Raw genomic sequence first — 17,688 nt, forward strand, 5'->3', positions numbered from 1 at the left:
CTCCTGCTGGATCGCCGCTATCGTCGGAGCTGCCGCGGCGGGGTCTACGTACCCTGTCGACTTCCCTCCTGGAAAAATCAGGACAGCCATCTTCTTCTCAAGGATGTAGGGCTGTCCTTTGGCTGCGTTTTTCCCAAAGCCGCCAACCCAGGCTTTCAGGGTTGCCAACGCCACTTCCTTCACTGCGGCAGCCTGAAAGAGAGGGTCATTGCAGTCCACATAGAAAGTCTAAAGGTATTCCTTACCGACTAGACTATAACAGAAAGCTTAAGACTAAGTATATATATCAAAGCCTATATGTCATGTAGGAAACTTGATACCCGTATGTACTTACTCCGTCCAAAAACTGGTTCACCAGGTCGTAACATATCGAGCAAGCCTCATGGAACCAAACCAGGTAGTCTCCGTGGGGGGTAGCACAGGGGGCATGAGTCCGACTGACCTCATGCCCGCAGGGGTCTTGAAGCACGGCATTACAGCCGGGCTCTTGGCAGTTGGTAGCCTGTAAGTGGAAAGATACATGAGTATCTGAATTACGCTCACAGGGCTACTCTAATGCTCCGTTGCATGCCGGAGTATATATAAATATAGGCATAATCCCCCCCTGAATTCCTTATGGACTAAGGTGTGATTTAAACTATTAAGAGGGATTCCGGTGTACACCGGAGGAGTGAAAGTTCCCTGAACCATAAGTATATAACTTATAATTTCTCAAGAGAAAAATTCACACCGGAGAACAGGGGAGGATGCCGTAAGCTTAAGCTAGACAACTTAAACTAGAAAAGTTATACACTACAAATTATAATTAAATTTGGAGTTGTAGCTCCGGTGTATGAAAATACTCCTCCCTCCATTGACCGGAAGAGTGCCCTAGTAAGAGCAATCACCGGAAAACGAAGGTAGGAACAACAGATAGGGAAAGCTATATGACCTACTGAAATCACATCCACTCCGGTGGGCGGCGGAGCCCGCCACCCTCTCCGACAACCGAAGGTAACACTTGGGACCAGCGCACCATCCGAAGCGAGGAGGCAAAATAAACAAGGAGGGAGGGAAAGTCCAGACCCAAGGTACACCGGACCAACCGGAAGGGGGTGGCCAACCCCCAACCCCGACCACGGAGAGGGGGTGGCCAACCCCGACCACGCCGGAGTTCACCCCGAGCACGAGGGAGATGAGTGGTCCCCCAGTCTAACAGACTGTCCAACTCCCCTACTCCCTATGCGTGGGAGAGAGGGGGAGCAATGCCCAGGTGAAGCCAGAGGCAGGGAGCGAGCTAGGACAGATCCCTCCCTTCTACCCTATGGGCGAGAGAAGAAGGGGGGGAAGACTGGGGAAGGGCGTCCAGGGTACACGCGATCGAAAGTGGACCACGACATGAAAGACAACACAACCGACCGTGTCGATAACACGTGTACACAAGGGTCAAATGAGAGCAACAAAACTGTATAAGAAATGATGCAACAAAACTGCTAAAAAAGCAGTACACGTGATCCTATGGGGCAGGACCACGCATAACCAATGACCCTTAAACAAGGAACTTGACGCCCTAACGCTAACCCAACAACAATGAATGAACAAACATTTACATCGAAACAAGAAAGAGGGGGAAAAAAACACGAGTGAGAGAAAAAGAAGAGTCCAGGATGGAACGGCTGGATCCGAAGAAGACAGCCTACCACTCAGAGCTAGCCTTAGCCGATGAAGAGCAATGGTTAGGGTCAGGACAATAAGAGGAAAATCACTCAATTGCCTACAAACTAGATAAAGAAACATGCATGCATGAACGAAACCTAGGGGTAGGCTACGAATCCCCAATACGTTGTAAATATGTAAATATAATGTCACATAATTAAAAGACTAGAGTAGCACGTGATCAAAATCCTTAAAGGTTAAGCAATGAAAGATTCCAAGGTATGGGAGACCGAGAAACCTAACATAACACGAGGCGAGCCATGGCCGCCATGCGCCAGACCAGGTGGCCTTAATTAGTACCTAAAAAACGGTAAATACCGGCTCCTGGCTGAAAAACTAAATCCAAACCTTTTCAGGGTACTTAACTTAGCTGCTGCGATAGCTGAACGTTCCTTGATAAAGGTAAATCCACAGGAAATCTCACAAAACACAGAGCAAAGAAAATCACGTGTTGCTCCTAGTCGGCTAACTGAAAGGATGGCCACCAGAGGCGCGGCGGTCGGCATGGCGTGGGGCGTAGTAGTAGTAGTTGCCGCCTCGGCCTGTGGGTCGGCTCTCTCAGATGGGGGATTTTGGTGTAGGAGAATTTTAAATGGCAAGAAGTTCGTGGTAGTGGTCTCACTCGCCGCAGATACCACACCGACACCCTTCTTTTATTTTGGGTGAGCGAGTCAGTTATACTGACAGATCTTGAATTTATTTTTCTCTGGTATTTGTTAGCTCATTTACCTTAGAAATAATGAACTTAAGGATTATTTCACGCAGCGACACGAACTGAGCCCAGAAATGAAATTTCTATAATAAAATAATGTTTTAATTATCCTTACCCAGGAATTATATAATCAGAGCCCACCCTCCATCCCCTAGCATGGGTTTTTCTCATTAGGGACATGAAACAAACTGAGCTCTTTGCCAATTGTTTCCTCTTTTTCCGAAAGTGGGTGGGGTCAGGGTTACCTAACCAAAACAAGACAGAAAATTAGCATGACACGCAAATTTCTGAATTTAACTGCTAGGCGAGTGAAATTCTTAGCTATATAATTATGGGGTAAGTATAATTAAAACTTTATTTTATTATAAAAGTTTTTTTTTTCCAGTACTGTGTTTAAATATTTTAGATATTTTCCTTTTGGTTGGCCATTATTTTTATAGCTGAATTTGATGGAAACTTCTCACTCAGTTATAAATACTAGTTTTTTGTTCACCTCTATTGTTTAGATGTTCTATCTCTGAGGCAAGCCCCAACCTGACCAAACTCGGTGTTTTCACATTAGTACATCAATATCATCAAGAGTGAAAAATATGAATTTAGACCAGTTGGTATTGAGGGTAATGAATAGGTATAAATAGTTTGGATATACCTTATGTTAAACTTTATCATCTTTTTACAGAAGTGAAACACTCTTTTGAGATTAGACCGCGGGACCAGCCAAGTGTGGTGCTAATTGCCAAATCGGCAGAAGAAAAGAACACCTGGATGGCTGCTCTTGTCATGCTCAATACTCGCAGGTGAGTCTCCCAGTCACAACAGAGAGATAATATACAAGATTTAGTTGAAGGATTTTATAGGCTAAGTTTAAACTTTCACTATTCATAAGAAAATTAACCACTATATGGTCTCAGAAATTGTTTAAAATTCTTTATTGGTTGTCATAAATTAGGATCTGTGGATTCCTGGATAGGAGGTATATTATATACCAGTGCATTTGTAGATATATTTCAAAAGTTCAACACTTTTGAGTGAAAGTCTGTTTAAAAACTATATATTTGCATCATCTTGACTTTTACATAGCTTGCACTCAATGTTTGTTTATACACAGAACAAACCTTCAATCTTAACAGTAGGATAAATCTTCTGGTGCGAGCTGGAAAATGGTAAAAAACCATAAAAAATTTTAAATGCAAGAAATCTGTGGCATCTGGTATCCGATACGTAGTTGAGGTGGAAGCAGGTCAGAGACTGCACTTGAATCACCTTGGAGAGCGAACTTTCACTTTGCTCTCTGCCTTCCAAGCCGGTTTTTTACCCAAGCCCATCTTCACGCTTCCTTTGAGACAAATGTAACTTTCAATAGATGTGCTTCCAGGCCTATTCCTACTGCTTTGTCATCAGCTGTTTTATGTATATGTAATACTGCTCCATCTCAGGAAGAGAGGGACCACCTTCATCTTGTTCCTTTGTTAGCAAGTTCGCAATTTGAAATATTGTTTGGGATATATTGAAACATTTATGTTAAGGTATTTAAATGTATTTTTCTTCTTCAATGACATATTTACTGACTTGCAGTTTAGTAGAATTAGTGTGGAGTTTGTTTATTTGTTCCATTTTATTATTAATCTTATTTTGTTCCGACACAATTTCTGGGAACATAGTAATGTTTCAGGCTTTCAGAATTTGTGTGGTTTGGGACATTTCAGACTTTACGGATTCAAGTTACAGGCAAGGTTTATGTGCAAGGATTAGTCATACTTAGAAGTGTTCACCTCCACAACACGAATTTGATGGTGGAAGTCCCTCGATTGTGTTGGTTCTGACTACTTGCTCAGTACCAGTCTGACTTTTCTGTCTGGGCTCCTTCCTGTTATTGGGGCGGAGGGGGTGTGAGTCGTATGTCTCACTCCCTTCCCTTATCCCTTACATATATACATTTTTCTTTTCTTTCTTTTAGGATGGGAGGTTTCTTCTCTTCCTGAGGGGGAAAGCATATTATTTGTTTCTATTCAGGCTGTACAGTTGTCAGCCCTCCTTCTCGTCTTGAAGTTGGGTGGCGGCATGTTCTCCTCAGACCTTGGGATCCCCTCTGCATTCACTTCCTTCTGCCAAAGTTGCCACTTCACTAGTTGGTGCTGTGATGAGAGTTTGGAACCCAGTCAGTCCTGATGGCAGTGTGTTCCTTTCGACCCACGGAGCCCCTTCTATGTGGTGACCAGCAGTAAACGTTGTCATGCAGGGGTGCCAATCTTAACAGACAACTTGTCCAATGTGGCTTCGTCTGCTTCTGTGGCATCTTGTCTCCCTCTGATGATTCGTTATCCGAGGATGTTTGCCTTGGTTCCCCTATTTGCCATATGAAATAAACTTGTCTTTACAATTTTGTATGAATATGATTAATCCAAACTTACACACAATGTTTTCGCTTTTGTCAGAGTAGTCTGCTGTGTGACATCACAGACGGGTTTGTGACGTCGTGGCAAGTTCTTATGATGGCATAGTTTCAATCGACTCTGCGTTTCAAGAGAAGTGCAACCCTAGTAGCTCCTTGTTGCCCCAAGCTGAGTGGCCAAGAGAGATTCCAACTTTGTACAACCTTCTCTGCCAGTCTTGTGTGAGATACCACCAAGCAGTAGGATCTTTATATTTCTTCATGTCTGGAATCTGATCAGTATCTCTTTCTAGCAAGAGATCTTTCTTGTGGAGCAGCAACTCAGATGCAAGGCTACTTCATAGTATCTTCATTAGTTGCATCCAAGATGAGCTGTCTGCTGCTGTGATTGGTGTCGCCGAAGGGATTTGTCTCTACTCAAGAGTTTCTGTTCTGTAGATAAAGATTTTCTGGATCCTTTTCAGAACAGAGGAGATTCTTTATGTTTACCCTGGCTTGTGAGTAGTTCATATGAAGATGTTGACATTACTTTTCCCTGGCAATTCTTTATGCAGTTCGAGAGCTTTGAGTGGTCTTGTTCACCTAGGAAACTCAGAACTCCTACATGGGACCTTACTCTCAGCTGATTTCCAAATCAAAACTTGCTATTTTTGTATCTTATATTACAACAATTTTAATATGAAAATATATACTTTTTAAAAGATCCATGGAAAATATGCATATTCATTATGTTTGTATTTTATCAAACGATACTAGTATGTGAAAATTACATGCACTAATTTTATATCTCATGTATGATGAGACCCCCTTAAAATTAGCTACAAAATTAGGTCTTCAAAAGTTGCATGATATGCAAGTATATATGTTGGTACTATATGGAAGAATCCATGCTAAAAGTAGTAAAAATATTTGTTCTGTCGGGAATATGAACCCCTACTTTTATATATGGATTACTCGGTGCAAAGTGCTCTGCGGATGTTTGCCGTTGAGTATGCCTGAGTCACCTGTGACTTGAGCTGGGTTAGCATGCTCATTTTGTTCTCAGCCATTCTGGTGTGCAGTTTTCTGTTAGACTTCATCACATAGTTAAGATTTGCTTCTTTTTTTGTCATGTGTTCATCCCCTTTCTTCACTTTTGCTGCAGTATCTCATAGTGCTGTTTCCTTCTCCAGTAGCCCTGTGACCATTAAAATTTACAAAAACTATTTTTCAATTGAATTGAGAGAAAACATCCTTGGAATGGGGCCCCAACGGTATCCCACAATATTGAGGGCAGGAGGCCTATGCTCTTTTGACTTACCAACCAGGGGAGAAGGGGGTCGTAGCCTACCTGCCATGACCTTGATAGCAGAGAGGGCACAGCCCTCCTTATGGGAATTAGGTCCAAAGGGTCAAAGAATGGCGTACTGCATTCACATTTGGTACTGTGAGTTAAGATAAATGACTACAAACGCATTTAACATCAGTGTCAGAGTTTAACTATAGGTTGAGTTTTATCAAGGGTCGTTTAAGGGGGGAGCCTCGCAACCTGTCGTAACATGTATGAGCCTCCCATTGGCCGGTGGTGCCTGATAGAGCTGGTCAGTGAAGTAGTAGCATTGGCTGGGAAAGATGTACGTCCAGATCATTTAGGAGTGAAGTCGATTTGTGTTCGATAACAGGTCCAAGGACAGATGTGTGTGCGTGTGCGTGCGGGCTTGTTTATAACTGAATCACAAACATTTGGAACATGATGAATGTATAAATAAAGGATGAAGCCACGAAGGAAAGTGAAACAGTGGAGTACTGCGAGATCTTTTGACTTAGGGTCCTTTACTTCTTCATGGCTTTTACCTTTATATATATATATACTTATATTATATATATATATATATATATATATATATATATATATATATATATATATATATATATATATATATATATATATATATATATATAATATTATATATATATATATATATATATATATATATATATATATATATATATATATATATATATATATATATATATATATATATATATATATATATATACACATACACACATACACACACACATATATATCAGCAACAAATGTCCTTTGATTCGCTCTACCTCGGAATTAATATATTTTCGTATATGTTAACTGAAGGGGAATTATTTTTTAGTCGATAAGAAATTTGGCAGCTCACGGGCATGGTGTGGTTTAGGCTTCACTGTGCATCCTGAATTTGTTGGGTTCGATGGTTCGTGCCTGAGCCCGACAAACTTCTTATTGACTAAAAATTCCCCTTAGGTTAACATATATGAAAATATATTAATTCGAGGTAGAGCAAGTTAGATACTAAAGGACATTTGTAGCTCGATATGTATATGAATCCAGTAATGTGATATGACTCGCATATATATATATATATATATATATATATATATATATATATATATATATATATATATATATACACACAGTAGTACCTCAGGATACGAAATTAATCCGTTCCGAGGCGGCCTTCTTAACCTGATTTTTTCGTATCTTGAACCACATTTTACATGTAAATTGCCTAATTCATTCCAAGCCCTACAAAAACATCCCAGTAAATTTTATAATAAAGCTAAATTAAACCATTAAACAGTGAAATACAACAATTTGGACCATTCAATACCTAACTTTAACTACATATACTACTAATATGTACTACATACCTGTAAATAAAGTGTATTAGTGTACATGGTACAAGAAATACTGTACGTACATATGTACATATGAGTAAAATGTGGAACCTTAGCTTTCGAGTGAGGCGATCTCCGAAAGTGGCGACAGAGGAGGAGGACAAATGGCAGAAAACTTGAATACTTTTTACGAAACACTAAAAAATGACAGGAAACATTAACACTAAACTTATGAAACGAAACACATTACCAATGGAAAACATTAACACTTAACTTTACAAAAAAAATTAAAATTAAATTTCTTTTTTATATTTTTTATTTTAAATTTTTTTTTTACTTTTTATACTTTACATTTTTTTTACAAAATTTCAATTTCTTCACCACCGAATGGATGCCAGTCTGTTTACGGAATTTATCAAACCACCCCCTAGAAGCCTTGAAGTCTGGGGTTGCCGTCAATGTCCCTTCTCCTCCGTCATCTTCGGCCTAAACAATCAGATCACCGAAAATAGCTCTGGCCTTCTGGCAGATTGCCGTCTCAGTTATCGTATCGCCAGCGATTTCTTTGTCCTCAATCCATACTAGAAGCAGCTTCTCCATCTCATCATGCACGTGGCTCCTCTTGTTGGACAAAATAGTCACACCCTTGGAAGGTGTAGCTGCTTTGATGGCTTCCTTCTGCTTAAGGATGGTGCCTATCGTTGACAGATTTCGACCATATTCCTTAGTGATCACACTCAACCGCATACCAGCCTCATACTTCTTGATTATCTCCATCTTTGTCTCCATAGAAAGCATCCTCTTCTTTCTGTGAACTTCAGCAACTTTCTTGGGACCCATGACTATACGTAATTAAGTTACTAATTAAGTTCTCACACAACACGATAAAGTACAAAGCGAAATCACTAACACGAATTATGTTAACAAACTAAATCGTATATGTGAACGAACGAATTCCGCATGCGTACGATAACGCTAGTGCGACGAAGTGGCCGAAGGACGCCTTTACGTAGACCATGATGGGATAGATGCTGACCAATAGGAGAGCAGGATCTTACGGCAGTGACTAGCATCAGGAACCAATGGGAGAGCGGCAGGATGGAGGCGTTTCTACTCAGTTGGCGGTGCGCAAGTTTTAAAATTGTTCTCGGTGGTCCGGGCGAATCTCGGGACTTTACAGTAACATCCTTTCGTAACCTGAATTATTTTCATATGTAGAGGCAAAAAAAAATCTTCGTAACTTGAATTTTTCGTAAGTTGGGACTTTCATATGTCAAGGTTCCACTGTATGTAAATATGTGTATATATATAGTATATCTATATATATATATATATATATATATATATATATATATAATATAGATATATATATATATATATTTATATTTATACAGTGTTCCCCCGTATTTGCAGGGGATGGGTACCAGACACCTCCGCGAATAGCTCGAACCTGCGAATAGTTAGAACTCCCCTCTAAAAATGCTTCTATTTGCCTATTTTGAAAGTTCAAATACCATATGTGTATTTAAAGTATCATCCTACATCAAATATATCATTGATTGGTATTATTAATATCATTTCAAAATCATCTGAAACAATTTACCATTAGAAATATACAGAGAGAGTAGAGAGAGAGAGAGAGAGAGAGAGAGAGAGAGAGAGAGAGAGAGAGAGAATAACTCCTTACGATATCAAAAGATTGAAATGAACTTCTGTAAGCAGCACTTCTTCCCCTCCCATAAATAGATACAGTGGTCCCCCCGTATTCGCGGGGGATGCGTACCAGACAACCCCCCCCCCCCCCCCACCGCGAATAGTTAGAATCCGCGAATGTTTGGAACCCTATAAAAACGCTGAAACAGCCTATTTTGTTAGTTAAAACTTAAAGAAAAAACCACTAAAAATTTCATACTTGTTTTTTTAATAGTTTTATCACAAAAAGTGCATTTTATGATGAAAATTGATAACAAAAACCAGGAATTTGTGGATATTTTTTCATAGAAAAATACCGCGAATGTGCAAATTTTCCGCGAATAATGCAGGGAAACGTTCCCGAGAGAAATCCGCAAATGTGTGAGTCCGCGAATACGGGGGTTCCACTGTATATCTTTTCCAGAGAAGAGAGAAAGAGAGGACTGAATAATCTGTTTGTCTGTCTATCAATTCTTTTGCTGAGAAGAGAGAGAGAGAGAGAGAGAGAGAGAGAGAGAGAGAGAGAGAGAGAGAGACCGACCAAATGTATACCTTATGTAACATCCTACATCAAATTTACCTTAAATTATTGTCATATTACTGTATTAATCTTAGAGATTATATTAATATAATTTTAAAGTAATCGTGAACATTAGTACCCTTAAAGGTATGTAGTACGTACATATATACTTCTAACACTTGCAGCAGAGAGAGAGAGAGAGAGAGAGAGAGAGAGAGAGAGAGAGAGAGAGAGAGAAGGGGGCCACTGTGACATACGTATCGTGTGGAGAGAGAGAGTTGTCCTTACGGTATCTAAAAGGGTGAAATGGAAAGATTATTGTATTTAAAATACTCACTATGAATTTTGTAATTACAGTTATATTATATATATTATAGTTATTATTGGAAAATATTAATTATAAACTTATTACATACATGTACCATAAAATTTATCTCATCTCAATAAGAGAGAGAGAAAAAAATTGCATAAAAACCATTAAAATCCTTGACCATTATATTGCACAATTCACCTCCCGTCACATTATTTGACATATTTGACAGCTTCCCGAACTTGAGCTTCTCTGGAGTTGAGAGAAAGTTGGGAAATTCATACAGAGGAAGACAAAGGGAAGAATAATTTTCATTTGAAATTACAGTTATATTATTTTTTTTATAATATTAATAAACACATACATATACCATAAAAATCCATCTCAGTAAGAGAGAGGAGTTATCTTTACATAAGTGAAATGGAAAGGTTATTTTTATCTCTTTAAAATCCACACATGTATTTGTAATTAGTTTATTATTATTATTATTATTTTATTATTATTATTATTATTATTATTATTATATTATTATGTTATTATTATTGATTATTTTTTATTTTTGCCTATCACAGTCCTCCAATCGACTGGGTGGTATTTATAGTGTGGGGTTCCGGGTTGCATCCTGCCTCCTTAGGAGTCCATCACTTTTCTACTATGTGCGCCGTTTCTAGGATCACACTCTTTTGCATGAGTCCTGGAGCTACTTCAGCCTCTAGTTTTTCTAGATTCCTTTTTCAGGGATCTTGGGATTGTTCTAGTGGGTTCCTATGATTATGGGTACAATTTCCACTGGCATATCCCATATCCTTCTTATTTCTATTTTCAGATCGTTTATACTTATCCATTTTTCCCTCTCTTTCTCTTCAACTCTGGTGTCCCATGGTATTGCAACATCAATGAGTGATACTTTCTTCTTGATTTTGACAATCAACATCACGTGTGGTCTATTTTCATGTATCACCCTATCTGTTCTGATACCATAGTCCCAGAGGATCTTTGCCTGATCGTTTTCTATCACTCCTTCAGGTTGGTGCTTGTACCACTTATTACTGCAAGGTAGCTGATGTTTCTTGCACAGGCTCCAGTGGAGGGCTTTTGCTATTGAATCAAGCCTCTTTTTGTAATGGTTCTGTGCAAGGGCTGGACATTCGCTTGCTATGTGGTTTATGGTTCATTTTTTCGTATTTGCGCTTCCTACATATGGGAGAGATGTTATTTCCGTCTATCGTTCTTTGAACATATCTGGTTCTTAGGGCCTGATCTTGTGCCGCTGTTATCATTCCCTCAGTTTCCTTCTTTAGCTCTCCCCTCTGTAGCCATTGCCATGTGTCATCACTGGCTAGTTCTTTAGTCTGTCTCATGTATTGTCCGTGCATTGTTTGTTGTTGTGCCAGTCTCCTCTGTGTTCTGGTTGTCATTCTCCTGTCTCTGTATATTTCTGGGTCGTTAACGTTTACTTTTATTAGTCCTCTTACGCATGCATCTTTAGCCACTCATCTTCACTGGTTTTCAGATATTGACCCCCCAGTGCTCTGTTCCTCGATGTGACAGCCAGTCATCCTCTATACTTAGTAGTCCTCTCCCTCCTTCCTTTCGTGTTATGTATAGTCTGTCCGTATTTGCTCTTGGGTGTAGTGCTTTGTGTATTGTCATATGTTTCCTGGTTTTCTAATATATGCTGCGGAGTTCTGCCTTCGTCATTCCACTATTCCTGCGCTGTATCTGAATACTGGCACTGCCCAGTGTTTATGGCTTTTATCATATTTCCGGCGTTGAGTTTTGTCTTGAGTATCGCCTTGAGTCTCTGCATATATTCTTTCCTGATAGTGTCTTTCATCTCTTGGTGTTTTATATCCCCTCCTTCCATTATTCCCAGGTATTTGTATCCAGTCTCATCTATGTGTTTTGATGTTGCTCCCCATCTGGTAGCTTTATCCCTTCAGTTCTTGTTACTTTGCCCTTTTGTATGTTGACTAAGGCGCATTTTTCTATTCCAAACTCCATCCTGATGTCCCCAGATACAATCCTTACAGTCTGGATTAGGGTATCATATTTCCTTGTTGCTCTTACCATAACAGCTTGATGTCGTCCATGAACATCAGATGGTTAATTTTGTTGCCTCTTTTCTTGAGTTGGTACCAGCATCCATCTTCTGTAGGTACTTTGTCATGGGAATTGTGACTACTACGAAGAGTGTGGGGCAGTGAGTCGCCCTGAAGATCCCTCACCTGATATTAACCTCTGCTAGTCTTATTCCAGAGCTTGTAAGTATTGTATTCCAGTTGCGCATTGTATTTTTGAGGAAGCTGATGGTGTTTTCCTCAGCCCCATATATTTTCAGGCATTCTATTAGCCATGTGTGTGGTATCATGTCGAAGGCTTTCTTAGTCCTATCCATGCATGCTTAGGTTGGTTTTCCTTTTCTACTGTTCTTCGTTACCATTTTGTCTATCAGGAGCTGGTCTTTTGTGCCCCTACACTTCCTTCTGCAGCCTTTCTGTTGGTGGGGGATGGTGTTTGTCTCCTCTAGGTAGTTGTATAGCCTTTCACTGATGATACCTGTTTGTAACTTCCACATTATTGGTAGGCAGGTGATAGGCCTGTAGTTACTGACTATATTTCCCTTACTCTTGTCTTTTTGTACTAAGGATGTCCTTCCTGTGGTCATCCTTTTGGGTTTGGGGTCATGGTGATTTGAGATACAATGCTGGAGTTGTTTCTGCTATTCGTGGGTGTAGGGCCTTGAAGTTTTTGAGCCAGTATCCATGGACTTTATCGGGACCTGGGGCTTTCCAGTCTGGCATTTTCTTTAGTTGGTGTCTGACTGTGTCTGTCGTGATCTCTGTGAATCTTTGTTTTATTCTCCTTGTTTCTTCAGCCTTGACTTCCTGGAGCCATATTGCATGTTTGTTGTGTGATACCGGATTGCTCCATATGTTTTCCCAGAGTCTCTTACTTGTCTTAGTTGGCTGTATAGTCTTTTCTGGTTAGTTCCGAATAGTTTGTTCTGTTGGTATCCCTTATTCCTGTTCATGTACCACTGGATCTTATGTGCTTTGGCCTTAAGCCTCTGTTTTACATCTTTTATTATGTTGTTTAGTCCCCTCTCTTGTACTTTGTATTTCTCGTTGAGTTCCTCCCTTGTTTCTTGCTTCTTAGCCTTTTTCTGCCATCTCTTTCAGTTTACTCAAGTCAGATTTCATCATCATGATTTGCTTTTCCAGGCACCTTTTCCAAGGAGGTTGCTGTTTTGGTTTCTGTTGGGTTTGTTGTGCTGGTGGTGTTGGTGTTCGTATCCCCATCAGTTCTGCTATTAATCTTGCTCCTGCATATGCCAAGTTATTTGTTTCTGTGATACTGGTGGTGTGTATTATGCCCATTACTTCATTGACCTCACTTGTTTTCTCCCTTAATTTCTTGGCGTTGTAGACTTTCATGGAGGGATCTTTGTTCTCTCTGTATCTGGCGCCATCCATTGTCTAATCTTTTCTACCCATTCCGTCCTCTCTGTTACTTTGTCGGTGTTTCTTCGTGTGTCGTTGTTTGATACCTCATCATCCCAGTCGTCTTCTGTGGCATCGTCTCTCAGTTTGTCTTCGTGTAATTCATTGTCGTGTGACATTTCCCTTTCCAGTTCTTCTCTTTCTGTTGGGGAGAGCCAGTTTTTTTTCTTTGTTCCTTACTTGGTCAGCCAGCCTCTGCTGTGTTTTGGGGAAGTGTTATTCCTCTCATTCCAGATGTTGACCAACTTTCTTCTATATCCTCTCTCCGTCGGGTTGCTTCTGATGTAGCATCTCCATATTTCCTTATTTTCTTCTCTTGTCCATTTCTTCCTTTGGTTTGCTTCTGTAGCGCCAATCTCAGGCTGTTGGTTACTGTCGTTGTGGTGGTCAGTTGCTGGATGACGACCTCCGTCTTCCCCTTCAATTGGGTTGAATACCTGGCTGCCGGACGAAGCTCCTCTGTTGCCAGAGGTTCCATTTACGTCGTTGTCGTTTATTCCTTAATTTCTTTCCATCATTGCTGAGTTTTGCTATTTAACCCATAGCTGGACCCTACCCCATCAGGGATAGGTACTCATTTACAGCTGAGTAGACTGAGGAAATTATGGTAAAGATCCTTTCCCAAGGAATCAACGCCGAGGAGAGCGGTCACCCATCCAACAACTGAACAGCCCCATTGTTGCTTAACCTGTCGATTGACGACCTAACCCACTCTGCCACGGTGCCATGTTTATTATTATTATTATTATTATTATTATTATTATATTTTTTTTTTTTTTTTTTTTTTTTTTTTTTTTTTTTTTTTTTTTTGCTCTATCACAGTCCTCCAATTCGACTGGGTGGTATTTATAGTGTGGGGTTCCGGGTTGCATCCTGCCTCCTTAGGAGATCCATCACTTTTCTTACTGTGTGTGCTGTTTCCAGGATCACACTCTTCTGCATGAGTCCTGAGCTACTTCAGCCTCTAGTTTTTTCTAGATTCCTTTTCAGGGATCTTGGGATCGTGCCTAGTGCTCCTATGATTATGGGTACGATTTCCACTGGCATATGCCCATATCCTTCTTATTTCTATTTTCAGATCTTGATACTTATCCATTTTTTTTCCCTCTCTTTCTCTTCAACTCTGGTGTCCCATGGTATTGCGACATCAATGAGTGATACTTTCTTCTTGACTTTGTCAATCAACGTCACGTCTGGTCTGTTTGCAACGTACACCCTATCCGTTCTGATACCATAGTCCCAGCTAGGACTTTGCCTGATCGTTTGCTATCACTCCCTCAGTTGGTGCTCGTACCACTTATTACTGCAAGGTAGTAACTGATGTTTCTTGCACAGGCTCCAGTGGAGGGCTTTTGCCACTGAATCATGCCTCTTTTTGTGACTGGTTCTGTGCAAGTGCCGGGCATTCGCTTGCTATGTGGTTTATTGGTTTCATTTTTCATATTGCACTTCCTACATATGGGAGAGATGTTATTTCCGTCTATTGTTCTTTGAACATATCTGGTTCTTAGGGCCTGATCTTGTGCCGCTGTTATCATTCCTTCAGTTTCCTTCTTTAGCTCTCCCCTCTGTAGCCATTGCATTGCCATGTGTCATCGCTGGCTAGTTCTTTAGTCTGTCTCATGTATTGTCCGTGCATTGGTTTGGTTGTGCCAGTCCTCTGTTCTGTCTGTCATTCTCCTGTCTCTGTATATTTGTGGGTCTTCGTCTACTTTTATTAGTCTTCTTCCCATGCACTCTTTAGCCACTCGTCTTCACTGGTTTTCAGATATTGCCCAGTGCTCTGTTCGCTTGTTGACGCAGTCCTCTATGCTTAGTAGTCCTCTCCCCTCCTTCCTTTCGTGTTATGTATAGTCTGTCCGTATTTGCTCTTGGGTGTAGTGCTTTGTGTATTGTCATATGTTTCCTGGTTTTCTGATCTATGCTGCGGAGTTCTGCCTTTGTCCATTCCACTATTCCTGCGCTGTATCTGATTACTGGCACTGCCCATGTGTTTATGGCTGTTTGATCATATTTCCGGCGTTGAGTTTTGACTTGAGTATCGCCTTGAGTCTCTGCATATATTCTTTCCTGATCGTGTCCTTCATCTCTTGGTGTTTTTATCCCTCCTCCTTCCATTATTCCCAGGTATTTGTATCCTGTCTCATCTATGTGTTTAGTTGCTCCATCTGGTAGCTTTATTTCCTTCAGTTTCTCGGTACTTTGTCCTTTTTGTATGTTGACTAAGGCGCATTTTTCTATTCCAAACTCCATCTGATGTCCCCAGATACAATCCTTACAGTCTGGATTAGGGTATCTATTTCCTTGATGCTCTTACCATACAGCTTGATGTCGTCCATGAACATCAGATGGTTATTCTGTTGCCTCTTTTCTTGAGTTGTACCGGCATCCATCTTCTGTATTACTTTTGTCATGGGAATCATGGCTACTACGAAGAGTAGTGGGGACAGTGAGTCGCCCTGGAAGATCCCTCTCCTGATATTAACCTCTGCTAGTCTCTTATTCCAGAGCTTGTAAGTATTGTATTCCAGTTGCGCATTGTATTTTTGAGGAAGCTGATGGTGTTTTCCTCTGCCCATATATTTTTCAGGCATTCTATTAGCCATGTGTGTGGTATCATGTCGAAGGCTTTCTTATAGTCTATCCATGCCATGGTAAGGTTGGTTTTCCTTCTCCTACTGTTCTTCATTACCATTTTGTCTATCAGGAGCTGGTCTTTTGTGCCCCTACACTCCTTCTGCAGCCTTTCTGTTGGTAGGGATGGTGTTTGTCTCCTCTAGGTAGTTGTAGCCTTTCACTGATGATACCTGTTAGTAACTTCCACATTATTGGTAGGCAGGTGATAGGCCTGTAGTTACTGGCTATATTTCCCTTACTCTTGTCTTTTTGTACTAAGGATGTTCTTCCTTGTGGTCAGCCATTTGGGTGCTTGGTGATTTGTGATACAATGCTGGAGCTGTTTTTTTTGCTATTCGTGGGTGTAGGGCCTTGAAGTTTTTGAGCAATTATCCATGGACTTCATCTGGACCTGGGGCTTTCCAGTTTGGCATTTTCTTTAGTTGATGTCTGACTGTGTCTGTCGTGATCTCTCGTGAATCTTTGTTTTATTCTCCCTGTTTCTTCTTCCTTGACTTCCTGGAGCCATGTTGCATGTTTGTTGTGTGATTACCGGGTTGCTCCATATGTTTTCCCAGAGTCTCTTACTTGGTTCGGCTTCAGGAATTTCTGGTGGCTGTCTTCCCCTCTTAGTTGGCTGTATAGCTTTTCTGGTTGGTTCCGAATAGTTTGTTCTGTTGGTATCCCCCCTATTCCTGTTCATGTACCGTTGGATCTTATGTGCTTTGGCCTTAAGCCTCTGTTTTTACATCTTCTACTGTGTTGTTTAGTCCCCTCTCTTGTACTTTGTATTTCTCCCTTGTTTTCTTGCTTCTTAGCCTTTTTCTGCCATCTCTTTCAGTTTACTCAAGTCAGATCTCATCATCATGATTTGCTTTTCCAGACGCCTTTTCCAAGGAGGTTGCTGTTTTGGTTTCTTGTTGGTTTGGGTTGGTTGTGGTGGCGTTGGTGTTCGTGTCCCCATCAGTTCTGCTACTAATCTTGCTCCTGCATATACCAAGTTATTTGTTTTGTGATACTGGTGGTGTGTATTATTTCCATTATTTCATTGACCTCACTTGTTTTCTCCCTTAATTTCTTGGTGTTGTAGGCTTTCATGGAGGGGATCTTTGTTCTTTCTGTATCTGCTCCATCCATTGTCTAATCTTTATCTACCCATTCCGTCCTCTTTGTTACTTCGTCGGTGTTTCTTCTGTGTCGTTGTTTGATACCTCATCCTCCCTGTCGTCTTCTGTGGCATCGTCTCTCAGTTCGTCTTCGTGTAATTCGTTGTCGTGTGACATTTCCCTTTTCAGTTCTTCTTCTTTCTGTGGGGAGAGCCAGTTCTTTTTCTTTATGTTAATTACTTGGTCTGCCAGCCTCAGCTCTGTTTGGGGGGTGTTATTCCTCTCATTCCAGAAGTTGACCAGCCTTCTTCTATATCTTCTTTCTGTCGGGTTGCTTCTGATGTAGCATCTCCATATTTCCTTATTTCTTCTCTTGTCCATTTCTTCCTTTTTGCTTCTGTAGCTCCAATCTCAGGCTGTTGATTACTTTCGTTGTGGTGATCAGTTGCTGATGACGACCTCCAAGTACCTGACCGTCTTCCCCTTC

General features: G+C 40.6%; 1 protein-coding gene across 1 annotated transcript in view; it reads left to right on the forward strand.

The window, feature by feature from the left end:
* The window catches only part of LOC135223630 (son of sevenless homolog 2-like), a 547,573-nt gene that overhangs the window by 187,002 nt on the left and 342,883 nt on the right, over positions 1–17,688 (forward strand). Inside the window, 1 exon segment of the mRNA XM_064262244.1 lies at positions 3,087–3,204. Coding sequence (XP_064118314.1) covers positions 3,087–3,204 — 118 coding nt within the window.

The sequence above is a fragment of the Macrobrachium nipponense genome, chromosome 10 (genome assembly GCF_015104395.2).
Source record: "Macrobrachium nipponense isolate FS-2020 chromosome 10, ASM1510439v2, whole genome shotgun sequence".
NCBI lineage: Eukaryota > Metazoa > Arthropoda > Malacostraca > Decapoda > Palaemonidae > Macrobrachium > Macrobrachium nipponense.